Raw genomic sequence first — 22,456 nt, 5'->3', positions numbered from 1 at the left:
AAATGTTTAAATCAAATGTATCGGTATCAGTATCGGCATAGCTGGTCTTGGTATCGCTCGACAGTGTGCAGTATCGGCCGGGATAGCGGTAATAATAACGGTAGTGTGAACCAGTTGTTTATAATATTCGACTTTTTTTTTAAATGTCATGAAATACTGATTATATATTTTGTTTATTAGCTTAAAGCTAAATCAACAAATTTTCAAAATATAATAATAGTTCAATCTGTATAGAATATCGTGTGTTTTTTTTTTTTAAATTGAACTCCTAAAATAAATGTGGTTATCAAAATGTATTAAAGTTCTGTATTTTGTTTTACTATAATCATAAAAAGTGTAGTAAGTATAATCAAAAACCATTGAAAATGTTCAACTATGTATCGGTAGTGCTGGCCTTGGTATCGGTCGACGGTGTGCAGTATCGGCCGGGCTAGTGGGATAGCGGTAATAATAACGGTAGTGTGAACCAGTTGTTTATAATATTCAACTTTTTTGACAAATGTCATAAAATACAGATTTTTTTTTGTTAGCTTAAAGCTAAATCATCAAAATTTCAAAATATATTTATGAAATATTTCAATTCGTATAGAATATCCTGGCAAATTTTTAAAAATTGAACTTCTAAAATAAATATGATTATCAAAATGTAATTTATACACAAATAAGTTTATTGGTTAAAGTCCTGTATTTTGTTTTTACTATAATCACAAAAAGTATTATCAAAAATAAGTATAATAAGTATAATTCAAAAATTTAATCACAAAACCATTGAAAATGTTCAACTATGTATCGGTATCGGCAGTGCTGGCCCTGGTATCGCTCGACAGTGTGCAGTATCGGCCGGGATGGTAATAATAATGATAATGTGAACCAGTTGTTTATAATATTCGATTTTTTTGACAAATGTCATAAAATGCTGATTTTTTTTGTTAGCTTGAAGCTAAATCATCAAAATGTCAAAATATAATAATGAAATATTTCAATCTGTATGGAATATCCTCGTGAATTTTTTTTAATTGAACTTCTAAAATAAATGTGGTTATCAAAATTATTAAAGTCCTGTATTTTGTTTTGGCTATAATCATGAAAAGTATAATCAAAAATAACTATAATAAGTATAATCAAAAACCATTGAAAATGTTTAAATCAAATGTATCGGTATCAGTATCGGCATAGCTGGTCTTGGTATTGCTCGACAGTGTGCAGTATCGGCCGGGATAGCGGTAATAATAACGGTAGTGTGAACCAGTTGTTTATAATATTCGACTTTTTTAAAAAATGTCATGAAATACTGATTATATATTTTGTTTATTAGCTTAAAGCTAAATCAACAAATTTTCAAAATATAATAATAGTTCAATCTGTATAGAATATCGTGTGTTTTTTTTTTTTTAAATTGAACTCCTAAAATAAATGTGGTTATCAAAATGTATTAAAGTTCTGTATTTTGTTTTACTATAATCATAAAAAGTGTAGTAAGTATAATCAAAAACCATTGAAAATGTTCAACTATGTATCGGTAGTGCTGGCCTTGGTATCGCTCGACAGTGTGCAGTATCGGCCGGGCTAGTGGGATAGCGGTAACAACCGCGTGGCACTCGGGGGTCACGAGCCGCCAGGATGGGCTCGGCGAGGCGGGGCCCGCTGCTCACATTTCCGGCGCAGTGAGACCTTCCGCCCGGCCTCCGCCGATCTACAAGCGCGGCCGCTCGACGGGCGGCGGCATCCATGTTACTTGTAGATCCACTAACGGGGGCGGGGCCTATCCCGCCGTCTCAGCATCCTTCCACAAGTGGGAGGTAAAAAAAAAAAAAAAAAGCGAGAAGCCCAAACAAGTTTTTCCGCGACGACGTTGATGAAAAAGGCGATGTTTGACGGAGGCGACTAACGGTCGCGAAGATGATAACTTAGCCGCCCGGCTTGTGGCGAAAGTGCGCGAAAAAGTTGCTCCGCCATGGCGAGCGGGGTGGCTTCCAAAGTGAAGCGGAGGAAGAAGGGCAAAGAGTACAAAAGCAGGACCGTCCACGCCAACGACGTGACGCGGGAAGAGAAGCCGCAGGCGGGCTACGCCGACAACCAGATCAAGACCACCAAGTACACTCTGCTCTCCTTCCTGCCCAAGAACCTCTTCGAGCAGTTCCACCGCTTCGCCAACGTCTACTTCGTCTTCATCGCCCTGCTCAACTTCGTCCCGCTGGTCAACGCCTTCCAGCCCGAGCTGGCGCTGGCCCCGGTGGTCTTCATCCTGTCCGTCACCGCCATCAAGGACCTGTGGGAGGACTACCGGAGGCACCGATCGGACCAGGAGATCAACCACATGGACTGCCTGGTCTACGCCAGGTGAGCACGTGTTGAACTCCCGGTAACAAAGTCGCCCTTTTTTAACTGCCACCCTCTGGACGTGGTTTGTTTACTTTGGACCCCTGCGCCCCTAGACCTTGGCGACTGTGTCGTGTGAAAACCTTTCAAGCGTGGAAAAAAAACACAACATTGTATCATTCTTAAATCATGAATTATTTATTAAAATTATTATTAATAATGTTGATATTAATATTAATAATATTATTGAAATTATTGAAATCGTGATATAATTACATTTTAAAATATAAAAAAAAAAAATGTCATAATTATTAAATCACAAAAAAATAAGTATTTTCCGCACTATAAGGCGCACCGGATTATTAGCCGCACCTTCAATGAATTACATATTTCATAACTTTGTCCACCAATAAGCCGCCCCGGACTATAAGCCGCGCCTACGCTGCGCTAAAGGGAATGTCAAAAAAACAGTCAGATAGGTCAGTCAAACTTTAATAATATATTAAAAACCAGCGTTCTAACAACTCTGTTCACTCCCAAAATGTACGCAAATGTGCAATCACAAACATAGTAAAATTCAAAATAGTGCAGAGCAATAGCAACATAATGTTGCTCGAACGTTAATGTCACAACACACAAAATAAACATAGCGCTCACTTTCTGAAGTTATTCTTCATTCGTAAATCCTTCGTCTTCGGTGTCCGAAGTGAAAAGTTGGGCAAATTTACGATCCACTGGCAGATGTTGGCGTCGTCTGGCGCTGCCTCCTCGTCTTAGTGAAGGTGTGTTCGCCTTCTGTCTTCCATTGTTCCCACGCAGTTAGCAGTCTAGCTTCGAATGCCCTGTTGACACCAATATCTAGCGGCTGGAGGTCTTTTGTCAATCCACCCGGAATGACGGCGAGTATTGAATTAAGCGCGTAAGCGTGTCTCTCAATGTGCTGTTATGAGCTAGCAAATATAACAACTACACTACCCAGCATGCAACGATAGTTACGAGCATGCGCGGTAGCCCTGAGAAGCGATGTTGTATGCTGGCAGTTAGAATGTGGTTATGAGCACGCTGTGAGTAAACGTTGAGAACTCAGTTAACACGCCTCGTCTGCATTATTTATAATTAGACAGACAACACACTTAATAGGAGCCATTTTGGGGTCTTTACATAAACACACAAATGGAAATGAAACGTCACATATCCCAGCATGCACCGCGCGCTTCTTCTACGGGGAAAAAAGATGGCGGCTGTTTACCGTAGTTGCGAGACCTAAACTTTATGAAAATGAATCTTAATATTTATCCATATATAAAGCGCACCGGGTTATAAGGCGCACTGTCAGCTTTTGAGAAAGTTTGTGGTTTTTAGGTGCGCCTTATAGTGCGGAAAATACGGTAATAAAGGAACAATGAAATAGTCACCTGAATCGTGAAATAAAGAACTAAATTGTGAAACACACACACACGAGGTGTGGCGAAATTATTCTCTGGATTATATTACGTATATATCAGGGGTCGGCAACCCAAAATGTTGAAAGAGCCATATTGGACCAAAAATACAAAAACAAATCTGTCTGGAGCCGCAAAAAATGAAAAGCCATATTACATACAGATAGTGTGTCATGAGATATAAATTGAATTAAGAGGACTTAAAGGAAACTAAATGACCTCAAATATACCTACAAATGAGGCATAATGATGCAATATGTACATGTAGCTAGCCTAAATGGCATGTTAGCATCGATTAGCTTGCAGTCATGCAGTGACCAAATATGTCTGATTAGCACTCCACACAAGTCAATAACATCAACGAAACTCACCTTTGTGCATTCATGCACAACGTTAAAAGTTTGGTGGACAAAATGAGACGGAAAAAGAAGTGGCAAAAAAACACGTCCCCGAAAGTCGGAGAAAGTTGTACATGTAAACAAACTACGGTGAGTTCAAGGAAAAACGGTGCTCGCCAAATACTCGAATCAGTGAAGCATGTTTAATACAAACAGTGTGCTTTATAACAATTAGGGAGGTTTGTGTCATGTTTGTCCTCCTACAGAAACCATATTAAAACAAAAAATATATTTTTTCCTCCTCATCTTTTTCCATTTTTCATACATTTTTGAAAAAGCTCCAGAGAGCCACCAGGGCGGCGCTAAAGAGCCGCATGCGGCTCTAGAGCCGCGGGTTGCCGACCCCTGGTATATATGTTATAGGGGTGTGAGAAAAAATCGATTGGAATTGGAATCGCGATTCTCACGTTGTGCGATTCAGAATTGATTCTCATTTAAAAAAAAATAGAATTGATTTATTTATTTTTAATTTTAATTTTATTTTTATTTGTTTTAATTAATCAATCCAACAAAACAATACACAGCAATACCATAACAACGCAATCCAATTCCAAAACCAAACCCGACCCAGCAACACAAACAGAGCAATTGAGAGGAGACACAAACAACGACACAGAACAAACCAAAAGTAGTGAAACAAAAATGAATATTATCAACAACCAGTGTTGGGACTAACGCGTTACTAAGTAACGCGTTACTGTAACGCCGTTAGTTTCGGCGGTAACTAGTAATCTTAACGTGTTATTTTTTATATTCAGTAACTCAGTTACCGTTACTACATGATGCGTTACTGCGTTATTTTACGTTATTTTTTATGTAGTATTGGCTAGAAACTGAGGATCTGATCGTGTTTTATGGCAGCGAAGCAATGACATGCTTCTGATTCTTCCTCTGCGCTCTCTGTGTGTGTGTGTGTGTGTGTCTGGGTGCGGGGAGGGGAGGGAAGGGGAGGGGAGGCGGGGGGGAGTGTGCGCAATATAACGTAAATCGTTGGCCAACAAAAAAGTAACCACAGAACACTATACGCCTATACGGTATAGTGTTCTGTGGTTACTTTTTGGTTGGCCAAGCGGACGTGACGACGGGCTGTCCTCACTCAGGTCCGCACGGACCTGGAGGGGGCGTGCCTTAAGTCCGGCTGAAAATCGGGAGAAATTTGGGAGAGTGGTTGTCCCGGGGAGAGGCACTGAAATTCGGGAGGGTTGGCAAGTATGAGATATTCTCACTTCTTTTCTTTTGTCGAGCACAAAGAAAATAACATTTTAGTTAAATGTAAGTTGTGTCTTGGATCAAAGATCCCGTCTACTGCCCAAAACAACAATTCAAATCTGCCTGGTTAGGCTCTGTGTATGTCACGTGTGCCTTCCTTAGGTGAAGCCAGCTTTACAGCTATGTTGTTGATTGATTGATTGATTGAAACTTTTATTAGTTGATTGAAACTTTTATTAGTAGATTGCACAGTACAGTACATATTCCGTACGATTGACCACTAAATGGTAACACCCCAATAAGTTTTTCAACTTGTTTAAGTCGGGGTCCACTGATTCATGATACAGATATATACTATCAAATATATACTAACATCATAATACAGTCATCACACAAGATAATCATCAGGGTATATACATTGAATTATTTACAATCCGGGGTGTGGAATATGGAGGATGAGGGGTGGGTGGGGGGGAGGGGGGTATCAACACTTCTGTCATCAACAATCAGCATCAACAATTGCATCATCAGAGAAATGGACATTGAAACAGTGTAGGACTGACTTGGTAGGATATGTACAGCAAGTAGTGGACACAGAGAGAGAGATCAGAAAGTATAAGAAAAAGTGTCTACATTTGATTATTTACAATCCGAAGAGGTATTATGTGGAAGGGAGGGTGTTAGTTTAGGGTTGTAGTTGCCTGGAGGTGTTCTTTTAGTGCGGGTTTGAAGGAGGATAGAGATGCCCTTTATTTTACACCTGTTGGGAGTGGATTCCATATTGAAGTGGCATAGAAAGAGAATGAGTTAAGACCTTTGTTAGTTTGGAGTCTGGGTTTAACGTGGTTAGTGTTAGTGTTAGTGTTAGTGTTAGTGTTAGTGTTAGTGTTATTATGCTGTTTGTTACTTATGTATGTTATGTTGCAGCTATTTAAAATAGTTTTGTCAATTTGTTCTGGCCTGAAATAAATTGGCCCTTTGAAACATATCTTTGTCTTTGTGTGTTGTATGTAGAGCACATTGCTTAGCAGAGTTCAGTGATGCAAATGTATGTCAAGTTGATCAACAGATTGTATTATTCTCCAGTGCAATAACAGTACTGAAATGAAGGCTAAAAGGGCATTAATGGGAGCTTTAAAAACAAAAAGTAGAAGAAGTAACTAAATAGTTACTTTTCACAGTAACGCATTACTTTTTGGTGTAAGTAACTGAGTTAGTAACTGAGTTACTTTTGATATAAAGTAACTAGTAACTGTAACTAGTTACTGGTTTTCAGTAACTAACCCAACACTGTCAACAACAGTATCAATATTGGTTACAATTTCAACATAGCAGTGATTAAAAATCCCTCATTGACATTTATAAAAAAAAAAAAAGAACAATAGTGTCACAGTGGCTTACACTTGCATCGCATCTCATAAGCTTGACAACACACTGTGTCCAATATTTTCACAAAGATAAAGTAAGTCATATTTTTGGTTCATTTAATAGTTAAAACAAATTTACATTATTGCAATCAGTTGATAAAACATTGTCCTTTACAATTATAAAAACTTTTTACAAAAATGCTTGCATGTCAGCAGACTGGGGTAGATCCTGCTGAAATCCTATGTATTGAATGAATAGAGAATCGTTTTGAATCGGGAAAAAAATCGTTTTTGAATCGAGAATCGTGTTGAATTGGAAAAAAATAAATCGATTTTGAATCGAATCGTGACCCCAAGAATCGATATTGAATCGAATCGTGGGACACCCAAAGATTCACAGCCCTGATATGTTATATTTTATATCGCTATATTTAGTCTATTTATACCTGCATTGTCCTTTCCATCCTTACACTTTCCATCATTGTAATTGAGCTACTGTGTGGAACAATTTCCCTTGTGGATCATTAAAGTTTGTCTAAGTCTAAGTCTAATTTGACCCATCACCCTTGATCACCCCCTGAGAGGTGAGGGGAGCGGTGAGCAGCAGCGGTGGCCGCGCCCGGGAATCATTTTTGGTGATGCATCCATCCATTTTCTACCGTTTGTCCGGTTTGGGGTGCTGGAGCCGATCTCAAGTGCATTCGGGCGGAAGGCGGGGTACATCCTGGACAAGTCGCCACCTCATTGTGATTTAAGTTAAGTTAAAGTTAAAGTACCAATGATTTCACCAAACTAAGTGTGAATTTGACCCATCCCCCTTGTTCACCCCCTGGGAGGTGAGGGGAGCGGTGAGCAGCAGTGGTGGCCGCGCCCAGGAATAATTTTTGGTAATCCATCCATCCATTTTCTACTGCTTGTCCCGTTTAGGGTCGCGGGGGGTGCTGGAGCCTATCTCAGCTGCATTCGGGCAGAAGGCGGGTTACACCCCGGACAAGTCGCCACCTCATCATGATTTAAGTTAAAGTACCAATGATGGTCACACACACACTATGTGTGGTGAAATTTGTCCTCTGCATTTGACCCATCACCCCCTGGGAGGTGAGGGGAGCAGTGAGCAGCAGCGGTGGCCGCGCCCAGGAATCATTTTTGGTGATCTAACCCCCCATTCCAACGCTTTATATTGAGTGCCAAGCAGGGAGGTAATGGGTCCCATTTTTATAGTCTTTGGTATGACTCGGCCGGGGTTTGAACTCACGACCGACCGATCTCAGGGCGGTGTGACAATCATTGGTACTCCTAACTTTAACTTTAAAATAGTTGAATCATGAAATGTTTACTAAATCGTGACATAAATAATTAAATAAAAAAATAAGTAATAAAAACATGAAATAAGCCTTAAATCGTGAAATAATAAAAAATGAAACAATTACTTAAATCAACTACCTAAACCCAAACTACGGCCCGCGTGCCCAATATGTTTTTAATTTTTATTTAAATGTGTCCTTTGTAATCTATTTTGTACAGCTTGTTACTCTCTGGATATATATATATATATATATATATATATATATATATATATATATATATATATATATACACACACACACACAGTCGTGGTCAAAAGTTTACATACAGCAACATACATTATCAATTTTGGTGATGTAGAAAAGTTACAATCAAATCAAATTAGCTTCATGGCATGGCCTCTTAACTTCATGTGAGTGATTATGATTGACGACACCTGTTGACTTCTCTAAGCCCATTTAAATAGGGCTCATGTGATGCAGTCATTAAACTCGCTTACAAACGCGACAATGGGAAAGTCAAAGGAACTCAGCACAGATCTGCAAAAACAAATCATTGACTCGAACAAGTCAGGAAAGTCACTTGGAGCCATTTCAAAGCAGCTTAAGGTCCCAAGAGCAACTGTGCAGACAGTTGTTGGTAAGTATAAAGTGCATGGCACAGTTTTGTCACTGCCACGATCAGGAAGAAAACGCTGCTGCTAAGAGAAAATTGGTCAGGATGATCAAGAGTCAACCGAGAACCAACAAGAAGCAGGTCTGCAATGAATTGGAAGCTGCTGGAACACAGGTGTCAGTGTCCACAGTCTAGCGTGTTTTGCATCGCCATGGACTGAGAGGCTACCATGCAAGAAGGAAGCCCTTACTCCAGAAGCCACACCTTAAGGCTCGTCTAAAGTTTGCTGCTGATCACATGGACAAAGATAAGACCTTTTGGAGGAAAGTTTTATAGTCAGATGCAACAAAAATTTAGCTGTTTGGCCACAATACCCAGCAATATCTTTGGAGGAGAAAAGGTCCCAGGAACACCAAACCTACTGTCAAGCATGGTGGTGGTGGTAGTATTATGCTCTGGGCCTGTTTTGCTGCCAATGGAACTGGTGTTTTACAGAGAGTAAATGGGACAATGAAAAAGGAGGATTCAGGACAACCTAAAATCATCAGCCCGGAGGTTGGGTCTTGGGATGAGTTGGGTGTTCCAACAGGACAATGAACCCAAACACATGTCAAAAGTGGTAAAGGAATGGCTAAATCAGGCTAGAATTAAGGTTTTAGAATGGCCTTCCCAAATTCCTGACTTAAATCCCATTGAGAATATGTGGACAATGCTGAAGAAACATGTCCATGTCAGAAAACCAACAAAATTAGCTGAACTGCACCACTTTTGTCAAGAGGTGTGGTCAACAATTCAAGCAGAAGCTTGCCAGAAGCTTGTGGATGGCTACCAAAAGCGCCTTATTGCAGTGAAACTTGCCAAGGGACATGTAAGCAAATATTAACATTGCTGTATGTATACTTTTGACTAGCAGATTTGCTCACATTTTCAGTAGACCCATAATAAATTCATAAAAGAACCAAACTTGTTTTTTGGGACAAACAAGTATGTGCTTCAGTCACTCTATCACAAAAAAATCAAATCAAGTCATCAAGTTTAAATCATCAAATAAATAAATTACATGATAAATTAAATATTACTTGAATCATGAAATAACAACATTGTGAAGTAAATGAATAATGAAATAATTAATAAAAACATGAAACATGTACTAATTAAAAAAATAAGTAATAAAAACATTAAATTATACTTAAACCATGAAATAATTAAGTAATAAACAATGAAATCATTTTAAGTCGTGGAATAAATAACTACATTGTGAAACAATTAAATCATGAAATATTTAAATACAAAATTAAATAACTATTTAAATCGTGAAATAATTACATTTTAAAAGATAAACAAAATTCATGAGAGTAATTAATTATTAAATCACGAAAAAATAATTGATAAAGGAAATATGAAATGATCACCTAAATCATGAAATAAATACCTAAATTGTGAAATAGTTGAATCATGAAATATTTACTAAGTTGTGAAATAAAGAATTAAATCGATAAATAAGTAATAAAAACATTAAATAAGCCTTAAATCCTGAAATAATGAAATAAGAACAAATGAAACACTTCCTTAAATCTTGGAATAAATAACTAAATGATGCAACAATTAAATCATGAAATAAGTACTTAAACCATGAAATAATAAAAAAATTTAAATAATGAAATGAACTAAATATTTTTTAAATCATCAAATAAATAAATTACATAATAAATGAAATATTACTTAAGTCATGAAATATTACTTAAATCTTGAAATAACGACGTTATGGAAATAAATGAATCATGATATAATTAATACATACATGAAATATGTACTATTTAAGAAAATAAGTAATAAAAACATTAAATTATACTTAAACCATGAAATAATTAAGTAACAAAAAAATTAAATAACTTAAGTCGTGGAATAAATAGCTAAATTGTGAAACAATTAAATCATGAAATATTTGAATACGAAATGAAATAATTACTCCTCCATATCGAGAGGAACCAGATGAGGTGGTTCGGGCATCTGGTCAGGATGCCACCCGAACGCCTCCCTAGGGAGGTGTTTTGGGCACGTCCGACCGGTAGGAGGCCACGGGGAAGACCCAGGACACGTTGGGAAGACTATCTCTCCCGGCTGGCCTGGGAACGCCTCGGGATCCCCCGGGAGGAGCTGGACGAAGTGGCTGGGGAGAGGGAAGTCTGGGCTTCCCTGCTTAGGCTGCTGCCCCCGCGACCCGACCTCGGATAAGCAAAAGAAGATGGATGGATGGATGGATGGATGAAATAATTATTTAAAACGTGAAATAATTAAATTTTAAAAGGAAAAAATAATAATTAGAAAAATTCATTATTAAATCACGAAAAAATAAGTAATAGAGGAAAAATGAAATAATCACCTAAATCATGAAATAAAGAACTAAATTGTGAAATAGTTGAATCATGAAATAATTACTAAATTGTAAAATAAATAATTAAATCGATAAATAAGTAGGGCATCACGGTGAAAGAGGGGTTAGTGCGTCTGCCTCACAATACGAAGGTCCTGAGTAGTCGTGAGTTCAATCCCGGCCTCGGGATCTTTCTGTGTGGAGTTTGCATGTCCTCCCCGTGACTGCGTGGGTTCCCTCCGGGTACTCCGGCTTCCTCCCACCTCCAAAGACATGCACCTGGGGATAGGTTGATTGGCAACACTAAATGGTCCCTAGTGTGTGAATGTGAGTGTGAATGTTGTCTGTCTATCTGTGTTGGCCCTGCGATGAGGTGGCGACTTGTCCAGGGTGTACCCCGCCTTCCGCCCGATTGTAGCTGAGATAGGCTCCAGCGCCCCCCGTGACCCCGAAGGGAATAAGCGGTAGCAAATGGATGGATGGATGGATAAATAAGTAATAAAAACATTAAATAAGCCTTGAATAATGAAATAATAAAAAAATAAACAATTACTTAAATCATGGAATAAATAACTGAATGGTGAAACAATTAATCCTTGAAATAAGTACTTAAACCATGAAATAATTTTAAAAAATTATAATGAAATGAACAAAATCATTTTTTAATCATCAAATATATCAATTACATTATAAATAAAATATTAGTTAAATCATGAAATATTACTTAAATCATGAATGATTACTTAAATCATGAAATAACGACATTGTGGGAATAAATTAATCATGAAATAATTAATAAAAACATGAAATATGTTCTTATTAAGAAAATAAGTAATACAAACATTAAATTATACTTAAACCATTAAATAAGTAATAAAAAATTAAATAACTAAAGTCGTGGAATAAATAACTATATTGTGAAACAATGAAATCACAAAATATTTTAAATACAAAATGAATTAATTATTTAAATCGTGAAATAATTACATTTTAGAAGATAAAAACAATTCCAAGAATAATTAATTATTAAATCACGAAAAATAAGTAATAAAGGAAAAATTAAATAATCACCTAAATCATAAAATAAACAACTAAATTGTGAAATAGTTGAATTGTGGAATAATTACTGAATTGTGAAATAAATAATTAAATCAATAAATAAGTAATAAAAACATTAAATAAGCCTTGAATAATGAAATAATAAAAAAATAAACAATTACTTAAATCATGGAATAAATAACTGAATGGTGAAACAATTAATCCTTGAAATAAGTACTTAAACCATGAAATAATTTTAAAAAATCCTGAAATAATGAAATAATAATAAATAAATGAAACAATTACTTAAATCATGGAATAAATAAGTAAATGGTGAAGCAATTAAATCATGAAATAAATACTTTAACCATGAAATAATAAATTTTTTGAAATAATGAAATAGTCAAGAGTCAATATAAAATAAATCATAAATATGTGTGTTAATGGGTGAATGTGGAAATACTGTCAAAGCGCTTTGAGTACCTTGAAGGTAGAAAAGCGCTATACAAGTATAACCCATTTATCATTTATTTATTATTTTTAAATCATCATACAAATAAAATACATAATAAATGAAATATTTAAATCATGCAACATTGGAAATTATGTTGAAATTATACTTAAACCATGAAATAATTAAGTAATACAAAATGAAATAACTTAAGTCGTGGAATAAATAACTAAATTGTGAAACAATTAAATCATGAAATAAGTACTTAAACCATTAAATAAATCATTACATTTTAAAATAATTAAATGTAATAATAAAAACATAACATAATTTTTTAAACATTAAATAATGAAGTAAGTAACTACTTAAATCATGAAATATATAACTAAATTGTGAAATAAATGAATCATGGAATAGTTAATAAAAACAGGAAATATATACTAAATCATGAAATAAATAAAACCATGAAATAAATACTTAAATCATTAAATAAATGTTTAAATGGTGAAACAATTCAATCTTGAAATGAGTACTTTACACAAACCATGAAATAGATAATTACATTTTGAGATGATTTAAATAATAAAATAATCAATAAAATCAAAAACATTCCTAAATCACAAACTAAATAATACATTAAAAATAAGTATTTACTAAATTGTGAAATAATTAATTAAATATTGAAATCATTATTTAAATTGTGATATAATAAATGTTTCAATTAATATACACAATCTTACATAAAATGAACACATTTCATGAAAAAAAAGATGTATTTACTTCCATTTTGATTATTTAAGTAATTATGTAAATATGTATTTATTTATTTCCTTCTGTTCCCTTCAAACAAACAATACTATACCACACCCTTCTGCTTCTTCCAAACTAAATTCATCCACTTGTTGACAAACCGTGAAGATAGTCACTTTGCATCATTCCTGCAATGAGGTCGTCGCTGAAAATATAGCTGACTCAGTAATTTATGACCAATACACACAAATGCAAAACAAAAGCTTTCCAAAAGCAGTTATGAACTGTTTTGATTGGGTGAGGTGGGAAATACCACAGATTCTGGTCTCCATCTGATGCCAAGTTAAGACAAATGCTACTTTTTGACACAATATTACGATTATTTCCTTTTGCAGGAGCTTCTTCAAAAAGTTGCGGTAAAAGTCGCAATGTTTTGTTTCAATTTTTTGCAACAACATTGAATCAACTTGCAAGTTTCTGAATGTCACTTTGGAGGCTTTGAGTTGTGAGTAGCTGTTACGAAGTCGGTCCTACGCCGGATGGCGACAATGACGCTACTTAACATGATTGTGTACGGCAGGTGTGCCTAATGAAGAGTCCAGTGTAAGAGGTCACTGTGGTCCTCTCTATGCCATGCCAACCTGCCCGCCCCTCCGCCTGTTTTCTCTGCCGGCCGAGCTAATGAAAAGCGTGGCTGTGGTTGCGCGTACAGAGCATAATTCACGCTCATCAAAAGGCTCAGTGTTTTTCTCGGCGCCGCTATTTTAGCCTTCGGTCTACCTCCAAGTTGCTCTGTCAGGGTCCACCATAATATAAAATACATACAAATTCTACACCAAAAAATCATCAAGTTATTATCATTAATGCTCTAACCAAAGGTGTCTAAACTACGGCCTGCCGACGTCTTCAATTTGGCCCGTGAGACGCCATGAGGGAGATTGCATTGGCTTTTAATAATCTGACAGTCTTGATACCTTGAGTAATTCAGGTCAATGTCCTTTGATTATGTTCTAATTGGTAACACGCGCAGCATTCACTTATATGTATGTACCTTTCAGCATTAATGGTGCCTTCACAGATGTGTAAGTTACCCATGCCTTGGGCCCTAATACACCCCCATACCATCACAGATGCCGGCAGCTTTTCTGGGTGTTGTTGATAAACGGCTTTCGCTTTGCATAGTAGAGTTTTAACTTGCACTTACAGATGTAGCGACAAACTGTAGTTACTGACAGTGGTTTTCTGAAGTGTTTCTGAGCCCATGTGGTGATATCCTTTACACACTGATGTCGCTTGTTGATGCAGTACAGCCTGAGGGATCGAAGGTCACGGGCTTAGCTGCTTACGTGCAGTGATTTCTCCAGATTCTCTGAACCCTTTGATGATATTACGGACCGTAGATGGTGAAATCCCTAAATTCCTTGCAATAGCTAGTTGAGAAATGTTGTTCTTAAACTGTTGGACAATTTGCTCACGCATTTGTTCACAAAGTGGTGACCCTTGCCCCATCTTTGTTTGTGAATGACTGAGCATTTCATGGACGCTGCTTTTAGACATAGACTTAGACTTAGACTTCCTTTTTATTGTCATTCAATTTTGAACTTTACAGTACAGCTCATGGTAGTGCAGAATAAAAAAGCAATAAGGTGCATATATAAATAAATAAATAGGTTACTGTACATATAAATATATTGCACTTTTTCATATGCATCCGCGTTTATGGATGTATGTTATACTGTCTTTTTTTATTCCAGCGAGTTAATCCATTTTGGGGGGAGTTGAGGGGATAATTATGATGCGTTCAAGAGTCTTACGGCCTGAGGGAAGAAGCTGTTACAGAACCTGGAGGTTCTGCTTCGGAGGCTGCGGAACCTCTTTCTAGAGTCCAGCAGTGAAAACAGTCCTTGGTGGGGGTGGGAGGAGTCTCTGCAGATTTTCTGAGCCCTGGTCAGGCAGCGGCTTTTTGCGATTTCCTGGATAGGAGGAAGAGGAGTCCTGATGATCTTTTCCGCCGTCCTCACCACTCTCTGGAGAGACTTCCAGTCTGAGGCATTGCAGGCTCCAGTCCAGACAGAGATGCTGTTGGTCAGCAGGCTCTCTATAGTGCCTCTGTAGAATGTGCTGAGAATGGGGGGAGGGAGCTGCGCTCTTTTCATCCGACGCAAAAAGTGCATGCGCTGCTGAGCTCTTTTTACAAGAGCTCCGGTGTGTAGGGACCAGGTCATATTGTCAGTTATCTGCACCCCCAGGAACTTGGTGCTGCTACCATCTCCACCGCTGTGCCGTTGATAAAGAGTGGAGCGTGGCTGGACTGGTGCTTCCTGAAGTCAACGATGATCTCCTTGGTCTTGTCGACATTCAGGACTAGGTTGTTGGTTCTGCACCAGTCGACCAGATGTTTCACCTCCTCCCTGTAGTCCATGTCGTTGTTGTCACGGATGAGGCCCACTACTGTCGTGTCGTCCGCATACTTCACAATGTGGTTAGTAGTGGACCTAGCGCAGCAGTCATGGGTCATCAACGTGAACAGCAGTGGACTCAGGACGCAGCCCTGGGGGGAGCCGGTGCTCAGGGAGATGGCACTGGAGGTGTTGTTGCCCACTCTCACAGATTGGGGTCTGTCTGTGAGGAAGTCAAGCAGCCAGTTGCATAGGGGGGTACTGAATCCAAGGGGGGCCAGTTTGCTCACCAAGTGCTGCGGGATGATGGTGTTAATGCTGAGCTGAAGTCCAGAAACAACATCCGCACGTGTGTGTCCTTTCCTTCCAGATGTCCTAAGCTCAGGTGGAGTGCGGAGGAGATGGCGTCCTCTGTGGAACAGTTAGGGGGATAAGCAAACTGGTATGGGTCGAATGTGGGGGGAAGTCTGGAGACAATATATTCATTTACCAGCCTCTCGAAGCACTTCATTATGATGGAGGTGAGTGAAACGGGGCGATAATCATTGAGGGAGGAGATTATGGGTTTTTTAGGCACTGGAATGATTGTGGCCGTCTTAAAACATGATGGTACCACAGCCTGGGTCAGCGAGATGTTGAAGATGTTTGTGAGAACCCCAGCCAGCTGGTCTGCACATCCCTTAAGCACCTTGCCCTGAATGTCATCAGGTCACGGTGCTTTCCGGGGATTCACTCTCCTCAGGGTTTTCCGGACATCCGCTATGTCCAGGTTGAGCGGCTGCTCATCAGGGCGAGGGATGGATTTTCTCGCCGGAGTGGTGTTAAAGGGGAACATTATCACAATTTCAGAAGGGTTAAAACCATTAAAAATCAGTTCCCAGTGGCTTATTTTATTTTTCGAAGTTTTTTTCAAAATTTTACCCATCACGCAATATCCTTAAAAAAAAGCTTCAAAGTGCCTGATTTTAACCATCGTTATATACACCCGTCCATTTTCCTGTGACGTCACATAGTGATGCCAACACAAACAAACATGGCGCATAGAACAGCAAGCTATAGCGACATTAGGATTTCAGCGGCTTAAGCGATTCAACAGATTACGCAAGTATTGAAACGGATGGTTGTAGTGTGGAGGCAGGTAGCGAAAACGAAATTGAAGAAGAAACTGAAGCTATTGAGCCATATCGGTTTGAACCGTATGCAAGCGAAACCGACGAAAACGACACGACAGCCAGCGACACGGGAGAAAGCGAGGACGAATTCGGCGATCGCCTTCTAACCAACGATTGGTATGTGTTTGTTTGGCATTAAAGGAAACTAACAACTATGAACTAGGTTTACAGCATATTAAATACATTTGGCAACAACATGCACTTTGAGAGTGCAGACAGCCCAATTTTCATCAATTAATATATTCTGTAGACATACCTTCATCCGCTCTCTTTTCCTGAAAGTTGATCTGTCTAGTTTTGGAGTTGATGTCAGCAGGCCAGGGAAGCTAGGGTCGATATTCTTCTCTTGATCAACTTCGGTGGCATAAGGGACGGTGTGAGCCAAGACATCCAGGGGGTTTAGCTCTCTCGTCTGCGGGAACAAACTGCCGCCATTGCTTGCCGTGCTACCGAGGTCCTTTGTCCCTGAATTGCTCACACACTCCGGCAGATTCAATGGGGGTCTGGCGGCAGATTTCTTTGACTTTATCGTTGGAAATGCATCTGCTTTGAGTGTCGCAGGATATCCACACATTCTTGCCATCTCTGTCGTAGCATAGATTTCGTCGGTAAAGTGTGCGGAACAAACGTCCAATTTCTTGCCACTTTCGCATCTTTGGGCCACTGGTGCAACTTGAATCCGTCCCTGTTCGTGTTGTTACACCCTCCGACAACACACCGACGAGGCATGATGTCTCCAAGGTACGGAAAACAGTCGAAAAAACGGAAAATAACAGAGCTGATTTGACTCGGTGTTTGAGAAAATGGCGTATTGCTTCCCGATGTGCCGTCACAACGAGAGCGAATATTAGAAAGGCGTTTAATTCGCCAAAATTCACCCATTTAGAGTTTGGAAATCGGTAAAAAAAATATATGGTCTTTTTTCTGCAACATCAAGGTATATATTGACGCTTACATAGGTCTGGTGATAATGTTCCCCTTTAAGTGCCTCAAACCTTGCAAAGTAGTTGTTAAGGTAATCTAGGAAGCTGATACTGTTGTCACAGGGACGGGGGCAGCTTTATAGTCCGTGATGACCTGTATGCCCTGCCACATTCGTCTAGTGTTTGTAGGGTTCTCGAAGAAGTCCTGCACTTTCTGACTGTGAGCACGCTTTGCAACCTTAATGGCACGGTTCAGGTTAGCTCTGGCTGATTTTAATGCCACCATGTCGTCAGACTTAAAAGCCTTGTTCCGAGCCTTCAGCATTGCACGTACCTCACTGTTCATCCAGGGTTTCTCGTTGGCCCGTGTGGGGATGTTCTTGATCACACTGACATCCTCCATGCACTTCTGAATGTATGCGGACACATACTCCTCCACACATGTGTGGTGATTTTCGGTGGCGGCTGCTTTGAACATGTCCCAGTCTGTGGTTTCGAAGCATTTTTGTAATGCTGACATTGCTCCCTCTGGCCAGGTCCTCACCTGCTTCACTGTAGCTTGCCTCCTGATCAGCAGGGGCTTGTATGCAGGAATTAGCATCACAGATAGATGGTCTGAGGAGCCGAGGTGGGGGTGTGGTGCAGCTTTATATGCATGTTTAATATTGCTGAACACTAAGTCCAGCTTGCTTCCACCCCCACATATTTTATACCCAATCATGGCACCCACCTGTTCCCAATTAGCCTGTTCATCTGTGGGATGTTCCAAAAAGGTGTTTGATGAGCATTCCTCAACTTTCTCAGTCTTTTTGCCACTTGTGCCAGCTTTTTAAAAACATTGTTGCAGGCATCAAATTCCAAATGAGCTAATATTTGCAAAAAATAGAGTTTTCCAGTTGGAACATTAAATATCTTGTCTTTGCAGTCTTTTCAATTGAATATAAGTTGAAAAGGATTTGCAAATCATTGTATTCTGTTTTTATTTACCATTTACACATCGTGCCAACTTCACTGGTTTTGGGTTTTGTTATTAGGAACCGGTACTCAGTATACATCCCTAATCAACATGCATTATCACAATAAAACGATAGTAATAAAATGTTTATCGCCAACCAAATGTCTAGTATTTATATTGTTTGTATTGCACAAAGCTAGTGTCCAATGAGACCTGAAAAAGTCGCTGGATTAGTGGCTACTAGCTTTTTTTTGGAGGGGTTTGAATGCTCACTAAAAATAGCGACAATTGTCAACACTGATACTTCCTGCTACGTCTTCTTGTTCTCTGGTAGAGCAGGTGGATTGATCCACTTATTTCTTCCCCTTGGTCCACTTTGGAGCAGGGGCTCGTTTCGACACGAACTCCGTTTGAACCTGGTTTAGTCTTTTATTGATTGACACGTGTCTGGTTTTGTTGACGTGTGAATAAGTTCACAGCACCAATGACAAACATTAGGCCCGCGCAACAAGAGTAAACAAAAATCCAAACTGTACTTACGCCAACACAAAATGGAAGGTGTACTGGCTGGTCCACCAGTTGTTACCGCCGCCAAGTTGTGTTTGTGTGTCTGTTTGTTAGTCAGCAACATAGCTCAAAATGTTACGTATAGAGGTTAATTTGTGTCTTTTTATTACGAAAGACTATTTTTTTTACACTGAATTTATATAACTGCGTTTAAATTTTGTGAACTCAAAATGCGTGTGTTTTAATAATTCAGTGTAGGGTTGTACGGCATACCGGTATAGTACCGCGATAATAATGAATCATATTTGGTACTTTACCGCCTCTAAAAAGTAAAATCAAGCCGATAATGTAATTTTTAGAAAAGTATCGAAAAGTACCGAAAAATATCAAAATACATTTTGGTACCGGTACCAAAATATTGTTATGGGGACATCACTAATTCAGTGTTTTAAAAATTCAGTGTTTTAAAATTCAGTGTTAGAAAATTCAGTGCATAAAAAGTCAGTATATAAAAATAGTGTAAAACTAGTGTAAAAGAATTCAGTGTAAAAAACAAAAACAAATTTATAAAAAATAAATGTAAAAAGATTCTGTGTAAAAAAAAAAAAAAATCAGTGTAAAAAAATCCAGTGCAAAAAAATTCAGTGTAAAAAAAACACATTTGTAAAAAATACATGTAAAAAAAAAAAAAGAAATCTGTGTAAAAAAAAAAAATTCTGTGTAAAAAAAAAAAAAAATCAGTGTAAAAAAATCCAGTGCAAAAAAATTCAGTGTAAAAAAACACATTTGTAAAAAATACATGTAAAAAAAAAAAAAAAAAATCTGTGTAAAAAAAAAAATTCTGTGTAAAAAAATTCAGTGAATAAAAATGTAGTGTAAAATAATTCAGTGTAAAAAAAATTCAGTGTATAAAAATGTAGTGTAAAATAATTAAATGTAAAAAAAATTAAATTCATAAAAATCAAATGCAAAAAAATTCAGTGTATAAAAATTCAGTGTAAAAATATCCAGTGTATAAAAATTCAGTGTAAAAAAAAATCCAGTGCAAAAAAAAATCAGTGTATTAAAATGAAGTGCGAAGTGCAGTGAATTATATTTATATAGCGCTTTTCTCAAGTGACTCAAAGCGTAGTGTAAAAGAATTCAGTCTAAAAACAAATTTAATTTATAAAAATTAAATGTAAAAAAATGCGTGCAAAAGAATTCACTGTACAAAAGTTCAGTGTACAAACAATTACATTGATACAAATTAACTGAAACAAAAAATTCAGTGCAAAAAAATTCAGAGTATAAAAATGTAGTGTAAAAGAATTCAGTGTAAAAAAAATGTTTATCTATAAAAATTAAATTCACTGTATAAAAGTTCAGTGTACAAATGAACTGAAACAAAAAATTCAGTGTAAAAACTATTGAGAGCAAAAAAAATGATGTGTATAAAAATATGCTGTATAAAAAATGCATGTAAAAAAAATTCTGTGCTGGAATTGCTGCTTCAAAATGGAAGACTCACTTCCGGTAAATAAAGACTGAAGCAATCGGTCCTGTGTCAGAACCAGCCAATGAGGTGTCAAGTTTGAAGTCACATGACACGGGTCTTGCAAAACAGCAAAAAACAAATGCAGTTAACTGAGCTACCTTGGCACAATACAACATAATTAACATTTCAATGCAACCTGCTGGATATTTTCAAATTATGGTTGAAATCTGCACTTTTGAGCGACATACGAAGTTTGCTTCATGAACAGGGCGGGGCTTGTTTACAGAGCAAAAAGCCACATTTACATTTTGGGACTGATCGGATAAATTCTACTACGTATGCTTTTACTAATGCAAATTAATTTCCTCTTTTTTAGTCAATTCAAAAAGTCATGGCTGGATCTTCATCTACCTTTCAGAAAGTGTCCGGTTTGGGATAAGGAACAAGTCGTTAGATTTTGGCACTGCTTGGGATCACCGTTTGGATTCAGGACATTTTCACTATTGGGAGGGTGGGCCTGGCAGAGGTTTGGCTCGTGCTGGGCCATAAAATTATATCGAGATATATCGCGATAGACACGTTATTGATGTTATGAACAAATAAGTTCACTAGAAAGTTTGATCGCTACCCTTGGACACATAAACAGAATGTCGTAACATGAAGACGCACGGCAACCCGTACATAATGACAACATAAAAAGCACAGAACAGCTCCATTTAAAAAAATAGATAAAAGAGAGGTAAAACAAAAGTAGTAAACAGAAGGAAAACATGATAAATACTGTGATAACGTCAGACAAGCAGAAATGCACAAAGCAATGTTTGTTTACAGTAAAATCTACTCCTTCTTCAGCACCTGCAGTGAGCACTCTTGTCCAAAAGATGTCGCCGTAGCACAAATAACACCTTCTGTTTAAGTTAGGTTCTGCGCAAGTCAAATAAAGTATTCCGATCTTAGGGTCCATGTAGACGGTAACATTCTAATCCGAATGATGATCAGATTAAATCCATGTTGTCCATGTACACGTGGCTACTGATCAGCCAATCAGGTGACAGCGTCAACTATTAAGTTTGCTTGTCTGGCGGTTGATTCTTTGCATGGGGTGAGAAAAGAAAGTCAAAATGAAGAAATTGTGGATAAAAGTGGAAAAGTCCGTTTGGGGATTTTTCTTTCAAAGGGACCGTAGTCAGACCAATGTGGTCTGTAAATGATGCAAGGCAAGACCGCTAATACCACACCACCTTAGCTCACCCTTTAGAGCACAGCTGTAACTTCCTGTCACTAAACCTGCAGAAAATAGTTCTTCTCGGGTTTCTCTGTTTACATTTTCACACTTTGCACTATTTTTGTTACACGTTATGAAACATTTCTTACATATTCCTTATTTTTAAGATCTTATTGTTGATGTTGAACGTGATTTTACTACAAACCAGTGAAGTTGGCACGTTGTGTAAATGGTAAATAAAAACAGAATACAATGATTTGCAAATCCTTTTCAACATATATTCAATTGAATACTCTGCAAAGACAAGATGTTCGAACTGGAAAACTTAATTTTTTGCAATTTTTTGGAATTTGTTGTGAACAAATGCGTGAGCAAATTGTCGAACAGTTTAAGAATAACATTTCTCAACGAGCTACTGCAAGGAATTTAGGGATTTCACCATCTACGGTCTGTAAATCTGGAGAAATCACTGTACGTAAGCGATGATATTACGGACCTTCGATCCCTCAGGCGCTACTGCATCAAAAAGC

General features: G+C 37.8%; 2 protein-coding genes across 7 annotated transcripts in view; one reads left to right on the top strand and one right to left on the bottom strand.

Moving 5' to 3' along the window:
* The window catches only part of LOC133617559 (deoxyribonuclease-1-like), a 241,866-nt gene extending 238,702 nt beyond the window's left edge, over nucleotides 1-3,164 (bottom strand). For 2 of the 6 annotated variants that reach the window (XR_009817030.2, XM_061977592.2), the window contains exon 1: nucleotides 2,977-3,148. The gene's annotated coding sequence lies outside the window, so the exon portion shown is untranslated. Of the gene's footprint in view, nucleotides 1-2,976 lie in introns of all 6 variants that reach the window. The other 4 variants (XM_061977589.2, XM_061977595.2, XR_009817031.2 and 1 more) reach the window with 3 other exon arrangements.
* atp10a (ATPase phospholipid transporting 10A) overlaps nucleotides 844-22,456 on the top strand; it is a 192,738-nt gene continuing 171,125 nt past the window's right edge. The window contains exon 1 of the mRNA XM_061977588.2: nucleotides 844-2,340. Coding sequence (XP_061833572.2) covers nucleotides 1,955-2,340 — 386 coding nt within the window. The 5' untranslated portion in view covers nucleotides 844-1,954. The remainder of the gene's footprint in view (nucleotides 2,341-22,456) is intronic.

The sequence above is a fragment of the Nerophis lumbriciformis genome, linkage group LG18 (assembly GCF_033978685.3).
Source record: "Nerophis lumbriciformis linkage group LG18, RoL_Nlum_v2.1, whole genome shotgun sequence".
Classification (NCBI taxonomy): Eukaryota; Metazoa; Chordata; class Actinopteri; order Syngnathiformes; family Syngnathidae; genus Nerophis; species Nerophis lumbriciformis.
The sequence above is the reverse complement of the archived record's forward strand: the minus strand, read 5'-3'. Positions and strand labels throughout refer to the sequence as shown.